Here is a 23747-nt window from a genome sequence, read left to right on the forward strand (position 1 = left end):
ATTCAGAATTGATTTAAAATGTCACCAAAAATCAAAGAGAAATTCAGAAATTTGCCTTCATTTGGTTTTTACCAAACTTTTGAGAAGACTGAGTTTGACATGAGCTTCACAAGCTTTGTAAAATGAAGATTGAGCTGAAGGAACAACGTAAATATGTGAATCCCAGGTCCGCCGTATCCTCTGGCATAGAGCTCTGAAGTGTTGTGCCTGTGTTTTATGCTGAAACGTGCTCAGGCAGCTAGTTCTCTTCAACTAGTCTGCTTGCATTACCTGGTTTTTGTATCCGCAGCAGACAAATACGGAACGTTAATCCGACACGTTTATCCAACGTGGTGAGGGATTATGTCCATTTTTCATGATTCTTCGCTAAATAACTACAAAGACTGTCAAATGGCTAAAAACCTCAGGATGGAAACTGTAACACTGTTTTCCATGGAAAAGACTGTCTATATAAAGGCCTGGCGCTCTCTCTGTGACGCTTTGCAAAAGCAAAATAGAGGAGTAATTCCATCTAAACTTGGATTAATATTTAATAAATGTGACACTTTTAAAGTCTCCACTCGTCATCCTACCTACTCAGACAGGAGCACATCATGAGGATCCCTTACATACAGACAGAAAAGCAGAAATCATTACGAATGATCGTTTTTGACTCAAAAATCAATTTTGAATCGAATCATGGCTCCAAAACTTGTGAAATGGTAAATGATTCTCACCCCTACTAAATCCACAAAGCATGAGCAAACAAAATCCTTTGCCCCTAAAGCGCTTATGGGACGTACCCTCTGAGCCCCGTCCCAGCATGGGAGATCCTCTGGAGACGGGATTGTTGCTGTAGTTGACGGGCGTCCTGCGAGCGCTGGCGTCTTCGTACATGCTGGGGCTGTGCTGGGACTTCCCGGCCTCCTGGTGCGTGGAGCGCAGGACGGAGGCCGTGCTGTTGACTACAGAGTGCCTCACCGCCTTGCCCTCCTCGTACTTGGGTCGCTCCATGGCCTCCAGCTGGGGCATGCTGTGGGGAAGCTTGCTGGGGCTGGTGATGAGGGACTTGACGTTGTGTTTGATGGTCGGCTGGCCCAGGGAGTAACTCTGTTGCAGAGAGGAGAAAGTATTTCTATTTATATTAAGCGATGAGTAGTTCAGTAGCTTAATTCAATTCAGGGATGTAACTAATGATTATTTTAGTAATCAATTAATTGGATTTTAAAAAAGGCACATTCTACAGATTTTTCATTTAATCACTACAGCCTTTTTTATGCTATATTAGAAATACATTAAGCAATGCAAATAAACAAATAATTCAATACCCTTTTTAAACAAGAAAAACATTTTATTACCTGACATGCAATGACAGAGGACATCTTCAGCAAATTTGAACCAGGTGAAGCTAAAATTAGGTCAATTTAGGAGTTTTGGCTAAAACATATTTACAGATAAAAGTGTTTTTTATTTTAAATGCTAAATGCATTTTGTACAGGTTTGGGTAATCGATACTCTAAATATGTTGTTCTTGGTCCGCAATGGATGTTTTTTTTATCTATACACTATAGTTAACAATTAACCAATTGCTAAACTAGTTGATATTTCAACAATCAATTTATCACAATTAATCTTATTAACTCAAATAGTTTTTCTTAAACAGGGGTGTCCAAACTTTTGGGTCAAAATTGCTAAGGAAAAAAAGACTTGCAGGCCAAAAAAAATAGTTTCTTTTCTTCTCAACAATACGTTAAGCTAAAAAACTTTGATTTAATAAAAATAAAAAGGTTGAAAAGGGAAATGTGTAAATTATTGTAGTTACAAAACTGAAAGAAGGTTTTGCAGGCTTGCGTCACTAAAAGAAAGGCATCCAGTTTTCCCAAATTTTTAATGTCTTGACTGAACAAAATAAAAGAAAAAGATTTGGTCAATTCTGAGCTCCAAAAATAGTATTTAGGTCACTATTTCTTTAAAAATGCTTCCAGCATTCAGACAATTTTAGCAAATGAATGAAATGCAGATTTGGCTGCAGCAGCGTTTACTTTTGAGTAAAAGTAAGAAAGCAATAATCCTGGTTATGCAGAGATGTATAAAAATATAAAGTATGGAGTCTTGAAGTGTTAAATTTACAGAATAAATACAAAAATCTCCACAAAAGGAGCATTAAAATCCTACAGAATGAGACTAAAATGTAGATACAAATTTAATACTTTTTGCCGTATCCAATATTTTCTATTGTAAGATTTTAATTTGTGATAATTTTGTCTTAATTAAAAATAAAAAGTCTTGTATCATTCTTGAATTGCAGTCAGGGGCTAAAAACAATCTGTTTAAGGGCTGAAAATGGCCCCTCTGGAGACCACTGATTAATAAAGGGTTAATGTTGTGCCCAAACCTGAGACATGGAGCCCTCTATCACCCTCCTGTCAGGCAGGTCAGGTGTCTTGCACATGTCCTGTCCAGGTTGGTCCTGTCTGGGGATTTCGTGAATGGAGCGCCCCCTCTCTTTGATGGTGTTCACTCCTTCATAGGGCTTGCCTTTGCCGATGGTCTCTTCAAATGTTCGGATAGGCGGGCTTTCTGTCTTTATCAGCTTCCCGTATTTCACCGTATCCTCGTACGTGTCAGCGGTAGTTCTCGGTGTCCCTAAAAAAAATAAATAAATAAAAAATAGATAAATAAATAAAAATTACTCCAGCCTTGCTTTGTTTTTGACACAGCAAACTACAAATGTGTAAAGCTTTCCAGGCATCCACCTTGCATAATGGATCCAGGGATCAGCGCTCTTTCCTTGGAGTCGCCATGATGCCCTTCTCTAGGTAAAGCCCGGCTGATCAGACCTGGAATGAAAGAAAATACCACTCATGAAACAGAAAATACAAACTACACACTATTAACACCCCTTATACTTTTTACATTACGTTACATTACAGCCATGAGCCTCAGTGTATTTTACTGGGATTTTACGTCCTGTACCAGCACCACCTAGTGCATCATACAAGTGGAAGCTGTCCTGTCTAGCATTTGGTCCAGTTTGATTTGACATTGTTTCTTTTCTATTTTATGAGAATTAAAATATTTGTTTTATGTCACCACTTTTGCCTTTACTTGTCTTATTTTTGTGCATCACTTTGGGCAATTTACTCTCTTACTCACAATCACTTACTCTTACTTTTTCTTTCTTTAGAAATTGTTTTATACATAAACTGGATTTGGGAAAGGTCTGCCCTGGAGAGATTTTGGACATGTTTCCTCTGAGCGGTGGATCTGTGCAGATCATTGGGTGACTGATTAAAGGGGTCTGAAAGCAACAATTAATAGAATTTCATTTGCAATGTTTAAAAAGACATTCATAATTTTCCTTATGTGTTACCTTGAGTTTGTCTGTCAAATAAAATCCCAACAAAATACGACAAACTGTGTTTTTCCAAAGTGCAGTGGTAAAGTCGGTGACACACGAAGAGTACCCTCGAATGGAGCGCCCTCCCTGCCATGGTGCGCTCTTCCCATGGGACCCTCCATCATGTCGTGGGTGCGTTTCAGGTCATGACCTGTTCTGGGGCTTCTGGTGTTTTCCCTGGGATTCTTTATAGCTATTGGAAACAAAGAAATCCAGCTTTAAAGAATGGCAGAAAAAAACACCTATTAGGCACTTCAACAGTAATAAATCTCCATACCATCATAGGAGAGAATGTGGCCACTTTTGCCTTCATAAATGACTTTAGCTAGCTGCTCCCCCCTAGCTTTATCTGGGCTGCCCAGGTCCTCTGTGGCCAGCTTTGTGATTGTGCCCTTCAGGAGGTCTGCAGCTATGCTAGGCTGGGACAGAGCCGGAGTGCCCTGTGTCGTCGACAGCAAAGCAATGTTACTTCAGTGGATACCAACACACACAGGAGAACCAATAAAGCATAAATAATTTGTTTAATAATTCATTACCTGAGTGATGGATCCTCTGAAAGCCAGGCCTTCACCAACCTTTGCCGGGTTGCCTCTGCCGTCCTGGATGGAGGAAACCACAGCTCCTGCTGGGCGGGACAGAAGAAGAGTTCAAGTGGAAATATAACAAGTTATATGACATCTGACGACAGACGCAGAACAAGTACCGAAACTTTCATAAGGACATTTCCAGCATATGAATACAGGATTCCTATTTTTTGTTTGTTTCTGCCGCACTTTTTAAAACTTTCTGAAGGTCTGAGACGAAAATTAATTCCCCTCGAACGTCAGCTGGGTTTTACTGTCTACAGATTCAACCAATCATCAAACTGGGTAATGCTAAATTTGGCATCCGATTTCTGAAGTGCGATTAAAGGGACCTGTTTGTTTTTGTCGTCTTGACCAATTTAGATCGATTTGATCCAAGTTGGTTGGATCAAATGGAATCTGGTTGCCATTTGAACTAGATTCACCAAATGCAAAAAAAATAAATAAATCACAGATCCAGTTCAACCTGAATTCAAAGTTTCCTCACTTGATTGTTTTATGCTATTTAACTTTATCTGATAAAAAAAATTTGTAATTTTTGTACATTGTAGATTAATTACTGTGTGAGTAAGTTGCCTTTCAGCAAAAAGCTTTTTTTCTTGAGTCTATATAGTCAACGATTAATCGAATCAAATTGATCGACAATTATGTCAATCATCTATTCATCACGATTAATTATTAAAACATAATCTCATCTGAGTCTGATGTTAGTTTGAAGAGACAGTCTTGTGTTTTTTGGATATGCTTGGGTAGACCTACCGGGCTTGTTGGGGTCCATCTGCCGTGGCAGCCCCAGAGAGATGGAGCCCCCGGAGCTCTTCGTCCCCTCCGGCCCATAGATGGCATGAGAAGGCAAATAAGTGCCAGGAGTTCCCTGGATAAGAAACGGGACAAACAGTTCATCTCATTTTCAGGTCACTGCGGCTAACAGAATAATAAAGTGGTGTCAAGTGACACCGATAATCTTTTAGCTCCTGATGCACTGATTACGTTACGGTGTCGACTACCTCACGTGGTGACAAACCAACCGAGGACGCTATTATAACCAGAATATTGTATTAGCGGAGCATCGATTATGGCTCTAATCACAAGCAGAACAAACGCGTAAATAAAATTGGATTTGAAAGGGACGCCCGGGTCGCGCTGAGGTAAACAAACCCAGATTTTCCTGTTTAAACGGAACCGTCCACGTGAAGCCTGTTAGAGAATTAGATTTGAACATGAAGACGGAGAATATCAGCGACATGGAGAGAGACCCGGGTGTCTTACCTGGGAGATGGAGCCGCCCTGGATGAAGGAGGGCTTGTCTGTGGGCTTGTTGGTTGGAATGAGCGGCGGAGGAGAAGGAATGTTGGGAGGTCGGCTGTGTCTGTTGAACGGCAGACGGACTCCGTCGCTCATGCTCTGGACCAGCTGGGAGGGGTTGGGATGGAGGACTGGAAGGGAAACAACACAAAAGAATACAAACTCTGATTAACGACAGATTAAAGTTTTTTTTTTTATGGTGTTCGTCACAGGGCTGGACGATGTTGCATAAAAATAAGTCTTTTTTTCATACCAGGTTTGATATTAATCGCTTTGTTTTTCTCACTTTCTTTCACTTAGTTTACCAATGACAGAAAACATTTTCAAAAGGTGGCTTTTATTCCAGTTGTCTGTTATGCGAGTTGTACAACGGAGCTTTAGGGCGATGCTATGGGAATTTTTGTTTAATAACGAGAATATAGCCAAAATATTTGCAAAACAAAAATGCAATTTTACCAAAGGGACGTCTTAAAATTACAAGAAAAAAGTTGATGTAACGAGAAAAAAGCTTGATTAATTTTTTTGTTGTTGTTCTGTATTCTTGTAATTTTATTCAAATTCAATTCAAATTGAAAAATACTTTAATTGATCCTAAAGAAAAAGTAAATGTTACAAATAATCTCATAATTAAAAAAGAAGAAAATATTGGCCCTTATATTTTGTCATCTGAATTCAAATTCCACATAAACAGAAGCTCTAAAGCGGGTTTGTCAAACAAGATGGCGTACTGACGTCACGCAACTATGGAAACCCAAAGAGTCCAACGGTGAAAAAAATTCCAGATTTTCCAAAAATTAAAACTTCAAAACAAAAAAAAGTGATTAATCAATTAATCGCCCAGTTCTGGTTTGTAAACATTTCTCATTGCAATATTCAATACTCTTCTAGACTTAATATTAAAGAGTTGTTTTTACTCATTTTTAAAAATACACAAAAGTTTCTACAGTAGATGGACAAAAACGAACAGAACGATTAACGGATGGAAGGGAAAACAGATAAAAGGTTAAACAGATTGACAGACTGGTAAAAGAAAAACCAGAGGAATCAATCAAACTTCATACTTGTCCATCCTACAAAGGAAATTCTGTAAATCTTTCTCAGCATCTTAGCTCCAAAAGCCCTCATTTCCCCTCAAAGCCCACAGGATCAAACATTCAGAGTCCTTCTGATGGGGCTCTTGAGTGGTGAGGTAAGCCTTGAAGTTTAATGGCCTCTCTTCAGACAGAGGTAACTTTGGCCCATGTTCCCTGTCTCCTTTAATGTACCCTGGGAAAGCGGAGCAGACAGAATAGTTCATAACAAACCACAGATCCACAGCGGCGCAGACCGAGCTGCCTCGCTGCAGGGAAGAGCACCTCGTGTTCTGCTCTGTGCAAAATAAAAAATGCAAATGGCTGGAAGAGTTCCTCCGACGGTCACAGACATCATAATCCTGTCGGCTCAAAAGGGGGATGGACGAGAAAACAAGTCCCTCTATAACAGATTTATAAAGCCCTGATCCGGGGAGACGGTTCGTAGCGAACAGGCTGACAGTGGCTGCAGAGGGAACATCATGGCAAACAGAAACAAAATCGAGAGAAATCGGGAGATTGATGAAGAAAAGCCTAAATCACACTGGATTTATTCTGATCCCACTTCATGAGTCAAAGACTTGAGGTCTATGCAAGAAGTTATTTCTGATTGGAGATCCCACAGGCATCTACCGAAAGGTGGAAGACTGACAGGATCATTAAGAAAAATACTAACAAAAAAAAATTATATATATGAAAATAGCAGTTTTTATTTACATTTTTATTGAAGCTAGACTGTGAATAAGGCTGCAACTAATGATTATTTTAGTAATAGATCATTCTATTATTGTTCTATTATTTTGATGGTTTATCAAGTTATCGTATTTTTTAAATTAGGCAATTTCTGCAGAATTTTTTATCTTACCATTTAAGGTTAATTTACACAACATTATAAATACATTAAAATATGTATAAGCAAATAATTTGATTCATTTTTAAAATAAGAAGATAAATATTCTATGGACTAAACTGCAATAACAGCATTCTTTTAGCAGACTCTTAATTAATTGAAGCAAAAGATGCTTCTCCAGCTAAAAACTTACTTCTAATGTCAACACGAGAAACGCTCAGCCCTTTCTGCCAAGTTAATATCAATAAAGTGTAGAGCTAATCTGTTGATTAATTTTTGGGCAAACCGTTTAATAACTGGGCAGTAGATTTTTCCTAATAGAATTTCAACCAGGTGAAGCTAAAACTTTGAACAAGGAACACAATGTTTTGGCCTAATTACTTCTCTGAATGTGTTGCTCTTTCAGCAAATGACCTTTGAGTCTAAACCAGTTGACCATTACTTCAATAATTGATTAATCACAATTAATCCGATTAATTGTTTCAGCCCTGGTCAGTTATGAAAAGCCTTTGTTGGCACTGCAGTGACGAAATGCTTCTCACCTTTGCTGACCAGCTTTATGCATGTTTCCCTCTTTGCAGATGAACTCAAAAGTGAGTTTGGAAAACCTCCATACCATCACCTTAATCTTTAATGGGATTCCCCACCAGATTCTGGCTGGGGAAATCCAACGTTACCATTTCTAGCCAGAGCTGCTTGGTAACTGGCGCAAACTTTAGATTGGCAAAGCTCTAATAAGTTTAATTTCAATCAACAAAACTTTATTTTCCTGCTAGCAAGTTGGACTCTTCTGGTGAAACATTTATGTTTAATTCTCAGCTAGTGCAACTAAAGCAGCTCTTGCTTTACACTGTGCAGATTTCATAGAGCTAAACCACACATATTCATGCGGCAATGAAAGAATAATCTTCACACGTCATTTGGGTCGCAGAGGTGACCAGTGCCGCCAGGAGGATGATTTAACTATTCATCTTAAAGTGAAACATAAGCAAAGACTACATACAAAACCCTACAGAATAAAGTCATGAATGGAGCCATTATCGCTGCCAGAGATGGTAAATATGCTCATGTTCCCAGCTAAACGAAGTTCAAATGCATCTTGTATAGAGTTTAATAAATAGAGGAAATTCAAGAAGACTTGTTTAGAGCACAGTAGTTCAGACTTCTTCCAATGGTGGCCACAACTGTCAAGTTTTCTCATTTGCTATAATATTTAGACATGCCATTCTTTTACCTGGACGCTCTCAGAAATAGGAGGAAACGGGGACACGGGGGTCAGGCTGAGGTAAAGCCTCGCTCAGCCCCACAGGGGAGAGTCTCTCATTAGAGAGACTAATGGCCATAATGCTGACCCAGAACGGACGGACCTGTGTAAATAACCCCGCTCTCCCACCTGGACACACACCTGCTAAAACGTCTGTGCCATGTAGCTGTCAAAGCTCGGCGGCTCGCCGACTGCTCCGCTCCTCGCAGCACTTTGGCTTCGGGGTGCTAAAAGCTTTTCAGAGTCAAGCACATGATGTCACGGCTCTCTCGCACTCCGTGAATAAACCACGTCTGACCACCCGGGAGAACAACCGGAGTCACATCAGGAGGATCGCCGCTGCCGCAGACTCCAGATCGGTATAATCATGCTGTTAACAGGATATGCTAAATTCTCTCTGCTGACATGCATGACGGCAGAACCTGCTGCCCCTCTGGGGTTCCAACAGATTTTCATGACAAACGTCCACAATTAAGCCGACTCAGTAAACAACATTAAAAATAGTGGATTACTATTAAGTTACAAAAAAACTACTTCTACAGAAATCAGGCTTTAAATACAGGATCTGCAAATGGTGGAAAGAAAGAGATGGACGGGTGGATGGATAAAAAGGGCGAGAGATGACTAATAGTCCAAACATGGAGAGACGATGGGACAATGACTGACAGAAGGTGGACGAATGAATGTAAGGGCAAACTGTTGAAATGATAGACGAAAGAACAGATGATTGGAAGAATATGGGCAGGACATAAACATATAGATGGAGTCAAGAATAATTTTCCATGTTTTGTTTTTCCACACCAATCCAGACCAAGAAAAAAAAAAAAAACGTTTTCCGGACCGCACAGAAACCTTGTTTGTCTCCTAGGAGACTCCACAACAACAATCTGGCCTTCAACAACACAACAGGTGCACAGCAACTAAAGACCGAGCTCTTCCCGTACCGTCTCTGTCCAGGACAGAAGGGCTGCGGGTGTTGAAGTGTGGCCTGCGCTCCAGGTCGCCCTGATCCTGCCGCTGCTTCTCTTCCTGGTGAGCCGAATCATGCGCTGCTTTGATCTGGTGCTGCAGCATGGTTAAACCGCTGATGGGAATGCCGCCAGGACCGTAAGAACCAGGCACCTGGATTAATGCAGCGGGAGAAATTGATTCAGGACACAACACAGAAGAAAAAAATAGACACAGACGCGTTAAGTATTTGAAAGTTTATGCATGTTTCACCAACTGAAATGTGACACTTTTAAAGACAATCATGAATAAAATGTAAGACTTATACCACAACAGTGACGTAGAAAAGAAATCCAGAGAGCCAAAACTGTGAAAGCAGCAGCTTTGAGCTTCTCAGATAATAAAAATGGCATAAGGCCGTGTTGTTAGCTAAGTAGCTAACAAGAGAGCCATTGCTAGCTGCTAATGGCTTTTTTGCTTGCTAGATAGCAAGGAGATAACAAGCAAACTAGCTAGCTAGCAAACATTAGCAGCTTCTTACTGGAAGACCTCAACCATCTTCAGTCATAGAGCGCAATGACTGAAGATATCAACTCACATTTAGAAAATAGAAAAATCCCACGAGATGGCAGAAGCTTAACTACTGCCATGATAAAATATAAGACCTGTGATTAACGTATCTAAGGCCAACTTACATGTTCTCTAGTGAATGTAAGAAATATTAAGACCTTAATTTCATTTACGTAAACTTTTTAAACAAAGGCTTAATAAACCATTTCTTCATCTCAAACAGTTGATTTGGACCACCTGGTTCGCTGAGGACTGGCTACATCTAGTTCAAAAATGAGAGAGTTGACAGAAGTGAAGTTTCCCCTGTGTTACAGCTGCCTTCATCTTTGCCAGTGTAAATAAATCAAGCTGAAACTAACCATAGGAGGGATGACAGCTGCCCTGTGCTGCAGCTGCTGGATGTTGAGCTGGGCTTGCTTGGGCGAGGGCATGAGCACCGTTCCCGGAGGGCTGAGCAACGACGGTTTTTCCATGGTGTATATTCTGCAGAGATAGCCAAATAAAATAGGCAATTGTGTTGCAGAGCAGCTACATTGCAAGTACAAAGATGTTTCGGAGGCTCACCTCTGCCGATCAGGCTCGGCCTCCACGTCTTCGTCAGCACTGCAGGTGGCGCTCGAGTCATTGTCCGAGTGGAGCTCCCTCTGCCGATCGCCTGGCTCTCCCTTTTCGCCCTTCTCCTTGATCTCGGGCTCCACCTTGACTTGAACCTCACCAGTCTTCATGTCCATGTCCTGAGGTTCGATTTTGGGATGCACGGGGCCAGGGAAGGAAGAAAGCTTGACTTTTTCTTCCTGGGATCCGCTCTCGCTCTCTGGGCTCTTCTCTTCCTTGACGCGAAGCTCCCCGTATGAAGGGTCTGCGGACTTTCCATTGCTGGCTTGACCTTTGTCCTGGTCTGCGCCCGGAGCTTCGCCCGCCGTGCTCTCCGGTCTCTTTGAGTCGACCAATTTTGAGGAGTCGGGCTGAGAGGGCGAAGGTGCGCTCTCTGTATCAGAGCTGTTATCACCAGCTGAGGAAAAGGAAGAATATGTCAAGGATTTGGGTAAAGGCTTCAAATGTTACCGAAAAATAACATAAACCCTTTTTGCACTTTCACAAACCAAACACAAACCGTCAAAACACACCACAGGTCAAACGAGATGAAACATGCAGATCTGCCTGCCATTATCAGCTTGCATGTTCTCCACTGCTGCAGCTGTTGCCATAGTGATATCAGCAGGCGCATTAAAGTTAGAGTTCCAGCTTGACTCAATATCCTAGTGTTTTTGCAAGTACACTTTCACATTCCTATGTCTAGCTGATTAATCTATCCAGGGTTTCTGCAGGTTTCACCAACTCAAACTTAAGACTAACAACTTTATTCAAATAAAAGTTGCCTATCGATAAGACTGGTGTTCAACCACCGTGTTTGAAATCCACAAAAATCACAGACTTCAGAGTTTGAGTCAGACCAAATGCTGCTCTTAGCTCAGTGCTAGAGGCAGCAGCTCCGACTGTTTTCTGAGGCGCTTTAAAACCCGACGGGGTCAAAACTGTGACATTTCTACCGTCTGTTTGTGGCTCTCGACAGCAGTTTGCGTTTCTCACACTGCATATGGATCTTGACATCTTGACAGCCTTAATAGCGTCAAGCTTTTAATAATAATAATACGAAGAAGAATACACAAAGCGTCGAATGGGTTTACAATCAAAGTGAGTCAGTGGTGAAGTCAAACATTGTCTATTTAAATGGCAGCAAATTTACATGTAAAAAAAAACAACAACTAGCTAGCACGGGTATTCGCGCAGCTAGTTAGCAGTAGCCTCAACTTCCTTAGATCAAGTGCTGTGGTGGCCCAGGGGTTAAGAGGCCTTACTCCTCGAAGCAGCTGTTGCAGGTTCGATTCCCGGCCATGGCAACCTTTGCTGCATGTCTTCTCCCTTCTCTCATTACCCACTTTTATGTCAATTAACTATCAAATAAAGGCCAGTAGAGCCAAAAAAATCTTAAAAAAAAAAAAAACTTCCTTAGATCACAGAATTAAGTAAATCTTTTGTGTGACAGTCAGGGACAGGTTTGCAACGATGTGGGCCCCTATGCCGGAGCTTGTTTTGTTGACCCATATACCGAAAAAACTTTTGTTAACACAAATTGCACATCGTTAACAGGTAGTTTAATGCATAATTATGTATTAATTGATGATACCGACTGATGGGGGTTTAATACATCCCTTGGTCAATAACTCCATGTTATTCCCTCCCCCCAAAAAAACTAACTATTACTATACATTCATAATTTTCAAACACTTCTGTTTTGTTTATATTCATAAAAAAAATCCCAAAATATTATTACTTTAAACAGACTGAACTCAAGCTGCGTAACCCATAAACAGGAACTGGAGATGTAGCCAAAACCAAACGTGTGTGCAGATGTGCAGCTTTTATTCTAACTGCCCTTGGACTTGGACCTCTGATAAACAGGAAGGAAAGAGTGTGGGAACATAAGTGTGTGTGTGTGTGTGTGTGTGTGTGAAACAGAACACACGCTTCTTCTGTCTGACCTTCACTGTCATCTGCATTGTCCTCGTCATCATCAGGTGACGCCGTAGCTTGGCCTTCCCCTTGAGACGTATCAGCGCGAGCTCTGCGAGTGTCCTGGGAAACAGACCGAGATTACCACCTTGCATACACATGCTGCACGCCGCCGCGACGGCAGACCTTGACAGGAAGCAGAAAGCTGGGAGTTTACCTTCTTGTGCTGCTGGAGCAGGTTGTCCAGGTTGTGACGCCGCTTGTAATTGAAATAGAAGTTCTTGCACTGCGCCTCGCTTTTGGTGCCCACCATTTTGGCGATGGCTGTCCAGTTTCTGCCATGTTCCACGAGCCCTGGCGACAGAGAGCACAAGGACAATTCGAAATGCGGTTCACGTAGTCTGATGCGGCGGGAAAAGCGCAACAATATGCTGTCTATATTAGCGACGTTCTGATCCGTTCAAGCATCAAGGCATTTCTTTATTCTTGGAGTAAACTCAACTCCCAATGTCTGTTGGTTTACTGCAGTTACAATTTAAATGGCTAATTTATTTATTTTTTTTAAATCTACTAAGTTTAAAAAGCAGGAAAATAGTTTTGTCTGCATACAATTAACTGGAAACATACTAAAATACTGACAAGTCGTCTGAAAACAGAGAGCAAACATGCTAATGTTAGCCTAACACTTTAGCAAACTGCTACACATAAAAAAAAAAAAAACAAGTCAGGAGTTTATGGGAGGACTGCAGATCTATACATAGATGCAGCCATATTTATGTTTAGAAACAGAAGTTTTTAAGCTATTGAAGCATATCCATGGTATTCAGTTTGTGGCAGTATCTGACTGGGACACAGTTTCAGTCATTTTAAACGACTCATATCGGTGAAGTTAATTTTTTTTCTTATCTGGGAATTTCTTCGCCATCTTTTTATGCCATTTAATTTAAACGCAACTGTAAAAACCTCAATGATTTGCTACACCAAAACTCTGAAAGCCAGATCTAAAATAAGCATTGAAATCCTATCATTATGTCAGTCGACTCAGTATCTAATCAGCTCTGAGCTCGACAAACTTTAGAAACTACTCAGCGAGCTGCAGTGAACTTGGCAGATGGCCATTTACCTCTGACATTAGGGTGTCTCTCTTTGAAAACCTGTAACCCATGGTGATCAGCTCTCCCTGCCAGCCCTACTTAGATGAAAGATGCTGGCAGCTTAACAAATGATCACAAAACACCAAAACTGTTACAGTTAGATGATGGAATGAGGGCATTGTCAAGAGACTAGAGAATGTTACCTAAAACTGCACCAACGTCCTTTCAGATTATCTATGGCTAACGGCAACGTGACGTACGCAAATATTTGATGTTTCTGTCACAAAATGTCCTGCATGTCTAAATATTACTATTCTCTTCAACAAGGCAGCTTTATTTTCATGGCCAAGACAAAATCTTAAGAGACTTTTCCATCTGGTAGCTCAGCCTTATTTACAACAATCACCAAAACATTTGCGATATATAAAAAAAAACAAAAAGCAGACACGATTTACAAGATAGTCACGAAGGAATCTTTTTCATCAACTTTTGCCACATGGTCCGAAATTGTGAAGTTGCCCCCCCAAAAAATTTGACTTTTTAATAAAAATTCTGAATTAATTTTGCCAAGTTTTTTTTTTTAACCCTCCATAAACCAAAACTGTGGATGTAAATGTCTGAGTTCTGCAGAAAAGTGATTTGAAAATCATTCGAGGTCCAAAACACAAACAATATGCTCACATCTTTTAGGTTAGTTTTCAATTATTCAGGCCTAGAAAAACGTCTGTCTATCCTCAGCAATGCAAACAGGATACAGGGCATTCTTTCCTGAAAACGTTTCATGCATAGGTGCACACATGTCTGCTTTGGATTAACAATCACTGAAAGTTTGTGGTCCTGTTAACGCTCAAGCTAAAATAAAAGCAAAAAAAAAAAGTGCTTGCTAAAGGATGAATATCTTGTGTGGTAACTAATATGTTAAATTTTAATTTGTAAGAAATCTGCCACAGACAAAAACAAGTGCACATTTCCATCCACAACATTTCTTAAACTGCGGTCCACACAAAATCACTCCAAGAGTTGCTTTAATAGGAAACAATACAAGGTAAAATATCTTATCTTGCCTGCATTACTACTCCTCATAGATGAGTACATTCTCTGACCAAGAGAGGAAACTGCTCTGTTTTTCTGAGCAGCTGTGTGTGGAGGCTTAAAAACCATTTCTGAACCAGGTCTTGTCATATGACTGGCTACACTAATCCAGCAGACAGATCTGAATGCCGGAGAAGATATAAAGCAAGATGCATTTTAGCAAAAGGGAGGGGAAAAAAAAGATCTATCGAGCCAAGAACGTTTTAATTAATCTGCATTAATCCCTTTATTCACTCCCAGTCTAAAAGCCACTAGGATTTAGAAATTCAATTCAATTCAAAAATACTTTAATCCCAGAGGGAAATTAAATAATAATAATTAACAACAATATTAAATAATTAAATAGAAATCTGCTCTAAGTACCAAGAGTTCACACGATTTTCCCACAGTAAAAATCAAGCATTTTCAACATGTTTTCAAACGACACAAATTAACAAAAAAAATATACACAGCTTCAGTTCAACATTATATAACATTATTTATTACTGTTATTAACACTGTCTTGTTATAGTATTCTACACGAGACATTAGAATTAGAAGGACAATGTAAACTAAATTACAGAAAAGTTTAGGTTTTAAGTTGTCTCCTTCACAGTTTATAAACCCGACTGGTCTGAGAAAGTTACAAAAAAATCTAAACAAAAAAAAAAAGAAGAAGAATTCTGAGCAAGTTTTCTGTCGTTTAGCAAACAGACATAATTTTGGAAATCCTAGCTGCTGACCTAAAAAAAAAAAAAAAAAAAAAAGGAAGTTTGTTGTGATTTAACTTCAGGCAGTGAGAAAAAAATTTGCATGGATCTTTTATAATATTGAAATATCTGGTTTCAACTGTAAATACCAAATTTTAATCAAACGTTAGATTGCGCTTTCTTACAAAACAGTGCAGTTTGAATATCAAGTCCTTTTAAGGACTTGATAAGCACTTTTCACACCTTGTACATGCATACAAAACCTGAAGAAGTCGAAGGGCAAAGTGAAGACGGAGAATATTTTACTGCAATGTGACCCAAAAATGATTCTAGTAGTGCCGTCTCACATTAACTACCCAGATACTTTCAAGGCAAAAGTAAATGTTAGTTGATCTAAACGTAATGCTCTGCTGCTCCTTCAATGATTGATCACTTCTGAGAAGCAAGTGAAGCAAAAAAAGCTATGGAGGAAGAAAAGAAAAAAAAATTCCTGATAGAAAATAAAGTGCATGCAAGAAACGAGATAGGTTGATGAAATATCTATTATTCATGAGAACGACCGAGTTGACCATAAACAGCAGCAGACCTGCCGCCAAGTGAGCGGCTGCAGAAAGGAAGGGACAGTAGAGAAAGGGGAGAAATGAATCAAACATTACCTTTTTTGGCGACCTCCATCTCCTCCTCGGTCCAGCGAGAAGTTTCTCCGCTTTCACCAGCGCCAGCTAAATCACAAAAGGACGAGTTGCAGATCCATTAGGAATCGCGGAGAGGAGGTGGGGGGGAAGGAAAAAAAAAGACGACAGAAAGTGAAAGAGTGAGGGAGATGAACGGACAGCGAGAGAGAAAAAGAGAGAGAGGCTGTCTTCTCTTCAGCCACCTTCTTCTCATGGCCACTAATCTAATAATCTGTTTACATTCAGGACTGCTGAGACCTGCTCCCTCACTTACTCGCCTCCTTTCACCCTCCCACTCCCTCTCTCTCTCTCTCGCTCTCTGATCCGCAGGGGAGGGGAGAAGAGAGGAGGAGCTGCCCTGGTCAGCTGACACAGCGTCAGACACCGGAGGAACCGAGAGCTGCCGGCCTTCCTCTTTGGGAAATGGCCTTGGATGGAGGCGAACGGGCAAATCGAGCAGTCGGGACCCGAGCCCTCCCACGGCTCCGACGCCGTGTGTCCGACACACGCTCCTCCTTTTGCTCTCCTTGGCTACGCAGTTCAAGCTAAAAATTCACAGAAGTGGACAGTGAGAGCGGAGAACAAGTGAACTCTAGCCCAGCTCTATTCCAGGGCGCTCCGATGAGGACGCGTAAACATTTGGACCAAAATAGCTGCAGATGTCCCCTTGAGATTAGGAGGAGGTCAACAGTCCCACCACCCATCCATTCGCCCACCTTGTGAATGAAGACGGGCGCGATGTAAATGCAGACCGTCAACATAAATTCACGCCACTGTCGTTCTCCCCCTAACCGAATCGGCAGCTTGTTTAACTTGCCTGGCAGGCCTTCAACTATGCAATGCTGACCCACAGCTACACTTTAAAACCAAGGCAACATACAGTAGTTCTAAGAAATAGAAAAGGTTACAACAGAGTGAGCAAATACAAACTGTTGCATCATAAATATGTCCCTGAAATTTTCTTTGGATTTTGTCACGTTCTGAATACTTTTCTTGAAATCAATTATGTAGGGGGTTTTGTTGCGACAGCCCAACTAAAACAGGCACCCGCTTGTATTCGAGGAGGAAATATTTTGTAGAACTTCAATTTTGTGGAATTGAGGCTGCTGGTAAGCTTTTTATATCTATAGGAAGAACATTTTCTTTGTTCATCTGTGCAAAAGAGCTCAAGCTCAAGTCAGAAAGAGGAGAAACTACATACATAAATGTTTAAGTTTTGCCTATTAATTATTAATTGGCTTTAGGTCTGGAGTTTAGCCGGTGACTGCAGAGCCATTTGAGTATTTCTGCTGATGACTTGTGCTAGAAGTTGGAGGCGTGCAGAGAGAAAAGGAGTGGTTAGAGTACAGTCCCCTGAGGAACTCCTGGGCTGCTGACTTCCTGTTTGGACACACAAACCTTCAGTCTCATAAACTGGGCTGCGTCTGTCAGGTAGTCACTGGTCCAGGTGATTGCCATGGTCTCCGCCTGTACCTTCTGGAGTTTCCGCTTTGTACGCGCCGCTCATGGTGGCAGCATGTCAAAGAAGCTCTGCTATGTTGATTCTGATTTGTTTCTTTTGCAGACTTTGGTACCATATTTTATATTTTTATTTTTTTTGCTTGAGACACTGCATGTTTGAAAATTATTCCCTCTGATTGTGAACGCTGTGCAGCTGGAAGTGTTTTCGCTTTCAATTTTATTACTTTTGGACAGTTGCTATGATCTGCAACCATAGCAACAAAGTTTTCCTTTTGAATCTGGGAACTGCTGATTAGCATCTCAAATAATACCTGAACTACAACCTCAAATACTAGAGGAGTTGGAAAGAAGACTCCATAGGTGTGTATATCGAAGGTAAAAAGTTCAGACAATCTCACCCATTGACCTTCATCGTCTCTAAACATACAGAGATTTAAAGAGGAGCAGCAAAAGGAAATGAGTTGTATTTTCAGTGTTAACAACATAATAGTGTCATCCAGGACATATTATTATGGAACATTGTCTCAACTTTCTGAAAATTGAACTGTTGGCATGCTGTGATAAACATGACACAGTCTTCAGTCAGAGGCCTCTTCAGATTCATTATGAGACTGACTGCTACTGCAGATCCTCCCTGTCCACAGCGTCGGTGGCATAAGTTGCAACATTTAATTTCCCTTTGATGAAAATGAAATATTCCTGAATCAAGCTTCCTCAAACTTGCTGCAGCATTTAACTATCTTTCCATTAACTCTGACCAATTTCCCTGCTTCACACCATGATGCTGCCACCACTGTCTCACGATTAGTTGGGCAGCATAAGTCAGTCACACAGAGATAAGACCATCTTTTCCACATGGTTTCTGTGTTCTCCATGGCTTGTAGAATGTAGAGTTGCTAAGCTAAAACGATTAATATTCAGATCATGAATCATGCAGAATAAACCTAATTTGTAAAAGAATTGAACAGGCTTGCAGTGGGAGCCGGAAGCACAAACGTTTTCAATTTTTAGCCATTAAAATAAGAGTTTTCACCTTTATTAGCATCTGCTGCTACCGGAGTGAGTGACTTTGCGGGCTCCTTCATTCCCTTCTGCGCTTGATCAGATTTAGGGAGCTGTGGAGGATCTGGCAGGGCGGGCTCAGAGGCAGGAAGAGGCGTGTCCTCAGCTGCGACGGACGCGGCCTCATTGGCCATGGAGCGTGTGGTGATCCTTCTATTGCGGCGGCCCTGGCTGTTGGCAGTCTTCCTGCCACGCGGCGTGTTTTGCTCCTTTCCGTCCTCGTCCTCCCCACCGTCACACTTGTCTTTGTCCTTGCCAATCTCCCTGTGGTTTTTGGACAGGGGGATAAACACAGCTTTTAGCTGCTGCTGCTGCCGCAGCAAATATCTATTCCCTGATGACGCAGCAATAACAGGCTCTTCTTGTAGTCTGCTTTTTTCGCCGCTGACAGAATACGAGAAAAGCATATTAAAACTTGTCGATAGCAAACCCTAAACAGACACGTCAACAAGTCAGACACCTGCTGGCTTGTTAGAACACATCATGGATGTTATATATGGATTATGTTTGTTTTTTTATTTTTTGTCGTCGCTCAACAAGTTAGATTGAGAGTTCCTCTACTTTATTTTCTAGACTCGTAGAAACTGGCGACAAACTGAAGGCTTAAGTGAAAAGTTTTTAATTTAAAAAGTTGGAAAGAAATAGCTGATCAGTGACACACTGGATTATTTCTTTACTGAAAATGATTTAGAACAATTTGAGTCAAGGTAAGTCAAGAACGGTAGTGTCTAACTAAGCTGTCTGACGTTACAGCCACACCTGAACCGACTCTGACATGAGCTGAAGAAAAGCAAAGCATTACCTTGCACCTGGTCGCTATGGTGAGATTTAAAGGGCTGGTGATATAAAATGAACAATTGTCAGTATGGATGCATGATTATTGTTGTTTTTGATTTGTTATTGGTCCGATAAGTAAAACTGGACCAATATTTAGTTCAGTCTTGTCGTTTCTGGAAAGGGTGAAAGTGGAGCAGCGCAGCAATATGAGGAGTTCAACTGCAGCAGAAAAGAAAAGTCTGCAGTGTGGTTGTTTTTTCTGTGTCAAAAGAATAGAAAATTATATGCAATATCAGTGTGAATATCGGTCACAACAACAATATTAATATTGGCCCAAATTTTCATATCGGTGCATCCCCAAATTTCAGCTTCAGAACAAATGAAATACAATGCTTTTTTTTTGTAGTGAACACACTGCACCTGATCAGAAGTCAGGTTGCTAATCGCAACACCCTTCAGTGTTTAGGTTGTTACTAAGAGAGGAAAAGTTTGCCATTTAGTGATGCGTTTTAAAATGTAGCAGAAGCACAATAGGGGTAACCTTTAACTATGGCGCCTAAAGAAACGTCAGCCATTTTATTCAACTCACCGAGAATCCTCCTTTTCATCTTTCTCTTCCTCGTCCTTCTTTTCCTCGTCCTCTTTTTTCTCAGACTTCTCAGCTTTGTCCTCTTCGGTCTTGTCTTCCGACTTGTCTTCTTGTGAGGGACGTGTTATTTGCTGCAGACAAAAAAAAAACGTATTTGGGGAGGAAAATGAGTCAGGAAGAAAAAAATATATTTTAAAAACATTTTAAATATCCAAAGTGAACAAGCAACAACAAAAGAAAACAAATAAAATGGATATGGAAGTTTTTGTAAACAAAATTGCCCTTCAAGAAAGGGACTAGTTGAGACCAAAGAACCAGACTGAAACTTTTTTTCATCCACTCTTTGGTAGAAAAAGAGGGAGACACAAAAAACATTCATGTAAATGGAAATTATCGAGCTTTATTTCATTTATGGCGCGATTATAATTGATTTAGTGATTGTTGGGGCAAAACTGGCTTCATGTTTCACCACCTAAAAAGTGACAAACTGATACATAGTGCATGAATTTCAGCAACTGGGCTGATGGAGTGACTGAGGACATAACAACATTCCTGATCATCAGTGCTGGCGCGGTACACCACAGAATGCTTCCTCCTGACTGTTTCATGAAAGCGCTGTGCTGGAACAAGTCGGGCTATGCCAAGCCAAACATCCCATGCTGGTACCAGATGGGGCCAAGGAATGTGCTTCACTCAACGGTTGGGGCAGAAAGATATGAAATGAGGTAAAGAGAGAAGATAGATAGGGGTAATTTTTTTTTCTTTTTTTGGAAGAGGTACAAAAAAGGGTGGGGGGGAAAAGCATCAGGGATGATCCCACCCATCTAAAACATGATTACACGAGTTAACTCAGCTATGTCATCAATAATGATACACCAAGAATCCAGCTATCCACTTAAATCAGACACATTTCTGCTCAACTGGCTCTGCTTCATGATGAGTAGCTATTCAGAAACTAAACCAATCCACTCATTTTCCCAATCGATGAAATGTACAATTCATCGTTCATGAAATGTAAAATTTATTTTATTGTTGCAGCCTAAAATTACAGACTTTGCAGCCCTTATAGAATAAAAGAGAAAGCTGCGGTTATGGTTGCAAAATCTTTTAAGGTTCATTTACACCAAAATATTTGAAATTGCTGCGCCTAACTTTCCTTTTCCTTCTTTTTTTCTCATCAACTTGTAATCCCTCTCTAACTGAGAATACCTTCTGCTGGTCTCTTTTCTAATATCTCCTCCTCTTTCTATTGTGATAAAAATATTTTTTTAAATATGCGGAGAGCAACAGTGGGCACAACTTCTGCACAGAAATTAAAGAGAAGTTGGCTTATTCCTGGCATTAAAGTAGCAAGAAATGTAAAATAGGCAAAACAACATTGTTCATCTTAAAATTATATACTGGCATGGACTAACTAATGATCATTTTGCTAACATCTGCAAAAACAACATTGTACTGTTTTATCCTTTTAGGATGCAAACCTCTTTCAGTGATGGACCATGGTTTATTTTGACCATGAGTCGATCAAAGCTACATTTTAATCAACAAAATCAACATTAAAATCTAACTAGGGTAAGTTGGAATTGGTTAGGAGATGTTAAATGAAAATTTTGCTTCAGGTACAGGCTGATTTTAAAGAGTTTGCTCCTGTTTGTTTGGGTCAGATGCTTTAAAAACAAGGTGCTGCAAATAACTTTGTTCCTTTGCTCCTAAAACCACTTGCACAATTTGTGTTTAGCCGATGAGAAACAACAGTAACGCACCACTTCCTGCTAATGCGACAGAGCTTCTTTAATTTTTTCCATGTTATAAATATGTTACTAGATCCGGCCTAGTCAGACAGTTGTTGCATAATGTAGAGGGAAGGCTTCGGGCTGCTCAGTGAACCATGCAGGTTGAGATGTTGCTATATAAAAAGAGAACTGTGCATGTCTGAGGGTGGCGGGTCTCTAGCTGCCTCGTGATGCAGTAAAGTCTGCAGTGTCTTTGATTTATTAAATAATGAGAAGCAACACACAACCTTAATAGTAGTTACCAATTCACCGAGTTCTTTTTTATCCGCCCCCAAGAATGAACATGACAATGTCTGCTGCAGCGAAAGCTGCATTTATTTTCGGTTCTACTCGCTACGACACGGCTGACTGTCAAGCGGAACAGACCAAGTTCTAGTGCTGTCGCAATAAGTTATCAGCTAATCAATTAACAAATGAAACTTGAAAATGGTCTCAAAACAGCAATAGTTTATCACAATAAATACCAAGATAATTAATCATAGCGCAAAATTTCTTATTGTGACAGGCCAATAAAGGGATGACAAAGCGATTGGTTGGATGCTCACCATGGAAACCGACTGCAGACTTTTGGACAGACATTATTGCTGACCAAAGAGTTATATTAACTTTTTAAGCAACTCTCCTTAAACATATAATGACGAATATCTCTGCTACTAAACGTATATTTTTTACAAAAAACACTTCCTTACAAATTTGGTATTACCCAGTGATTTATGGAGAGAATTTCTCCCTCCTTATCTGCAACTTTCAAAGTATATTCACTCTTAACTTGCATACGGCCAAGAAAATTTCCACCTATGACCCATCCTGGATGTGGTAGACTACATTTCTCATAGTATCTTTTCTTTTTTATATCACCAAGAGGTTCAGTCGGCTTGTTGGGAGACATTCTCATTGCACATGGTCGGCACTGACAAGCTGCACTAGCTGGGTTAGCGAATGCTTATATATTTGCTTTGGAGCCGGAGCCGTGGCATTCCCAGCTCTTTGCCCACACTTAATCAACCGAACATCGCGAGGAACTCCTCGAAAACTCAAAATGAGGTGCCTGTGGTTCTGCGGTTCCTCTGTGTTTAGAGACAAAACAGTCGCCCTACCTGTCCGGAGTATTTTAAGAGCTTTAATTCCTGCCCTCTTTTTGCCAATTCACTGGGTCTGTTTTTAAAGTTTGCATGATGCAAATATTCTGAAATTAATCATAAACTAGGGTTACAGTTAATTATTTTAGTAATCGATTATTCTTACAATTAATTGCATAAAAAAATTGCCACATCTGCAGATTTTTCATTTCACCACTTCAGCTTTTTTGTAAAATATTAGCAATACATTAAAACATGGAAGTAAACAACAAGTCAATTACTTTTTTTTAAATAGAATAAACACTTTATTGAATAAAATGCCACTTCCTTTAGTGAATTTGAAATGGAAGAATCTAAAACTATGCCATTTTGGGTTTTGGGGTTTGGGGTAAAACCCCTTAACAGACATAAAAAGATTTTATCTTAGATGCAAAAATTTATATTTTGTACAATTTTGGCTTAATTAGTGCTCTGAATATTTTGCTTTTTCAACAAATGGTCTTTTTTTAGTTTGTATACTCCAGTTAAGGATTAATCAATTTCCAAATTAGTCGACGATTATTTCAATGTGGCGATTTCATCCCTACCATAAAAGTTTTATGGTTTTTATTTAAGGTTTTAGTACATGCATCATTCAAATATTGACGACAATTTTTCAAACAGGTTATGAAGTATATTGTGTGTTATATGCTGGGGTGGTGAATAGTGTATTAGTGATAGTGATTTAAAATTCCATCATCATAACTTAAGTTCTTTGCTGAATAAAAGGGTTAAAGGACATGCATTCATAGAAAAGAACATTTTCAAAATCCACAGTCACTGCCTGTTGCCATGGTAGCTGGGAGCTTTACACAGGAGAGTTATAAACGAGCAAAAACCATCAGACAAATGAAAAACATGGTCACAAATAAAAAAAAATTGCCTTTAAGCAATCCCATAGCGTAAAAGTGACA

General features: G+C 40.1%; 1 protein-coding gene across 7 annotated transcripts in view; it reads right to left on the minus strand.

The window, feature by feature from the left end:
* ncor1 (nuclear receptor corepressor 1) overlaps positions 1–23747 on the minus strand; it is a 65841-nt gene that overhangs the window by 12995 nt on the left and 29099 nt on the right. For 6 of the 7 annotated variants that reach the window (XM_017308555.1, XM_017308558.1, XM_017308557.1 and 3 more), the window contains exons 15-30: positions 19923–20053; positions 18528–18820; positions 16016–16081; positions 12702–12838; positions 12514–12607; positions 10535–10982; positions 10330–10453; positions 9397–9574; positions 5233–5399; positions 4723–4837; positions 3916–4004; positions 3657–3819; positions 3447–3572; positions 2736–2819; positions 2375–2625; positions 783–1089 (exon numbers count right to left, since the gene is read on the minus strand). In XM_017308555.1, coding sequence (XP_017164044.1) covers positions 783–1089; positions 2375–2625; positions 2736–2819; positions 3447–3572; positions 3657–3819; positions 3916–4004; positions 4723–4837; positions 5233–5399; positions 9397–9574; positions 10330–10453; positions 10535–10982; positions 12514–12607; positions 12702–12838; positions 16016–16081; positions 18528–18820; positions 19923–20053 — 2773 coding nt within the window. The remainder of the gene's footprint in view (positions 1–782; positions 1090–2374; positions 2626–2735; positions 2820–3446; positions 3573–3656; positions 3820–3915; positions 4005–4722; positions 4838–5232; positions 5400–9396; positions 9575–10329; positions 10454–10534; positions 10983–12513; positions 12608–12701; positions 12839–16015; positions 16082–18527; positions 18821–19922; positions 20054–23747) is intronic. The other variant, XM_008428070.2, reaches the window with a different exon arrangement.

The sequence above is a fragment of the Poecilia reticulata genome, linkage group LG14, assembly GCF_000633615.1.
Source record: "Poecilia reticulata strain Guanapo linkage group LG14, Guppy_female_1.0+MT, whole genome shotgun sequence".
Taxonomy (NCBI): domain Eukaryota; kingdom Metazoa; phylum Chordata; class Actinopteri; order Cyprinodontiformes; family Poeciliidae; genus Poecilia; species Poecilia reticulata.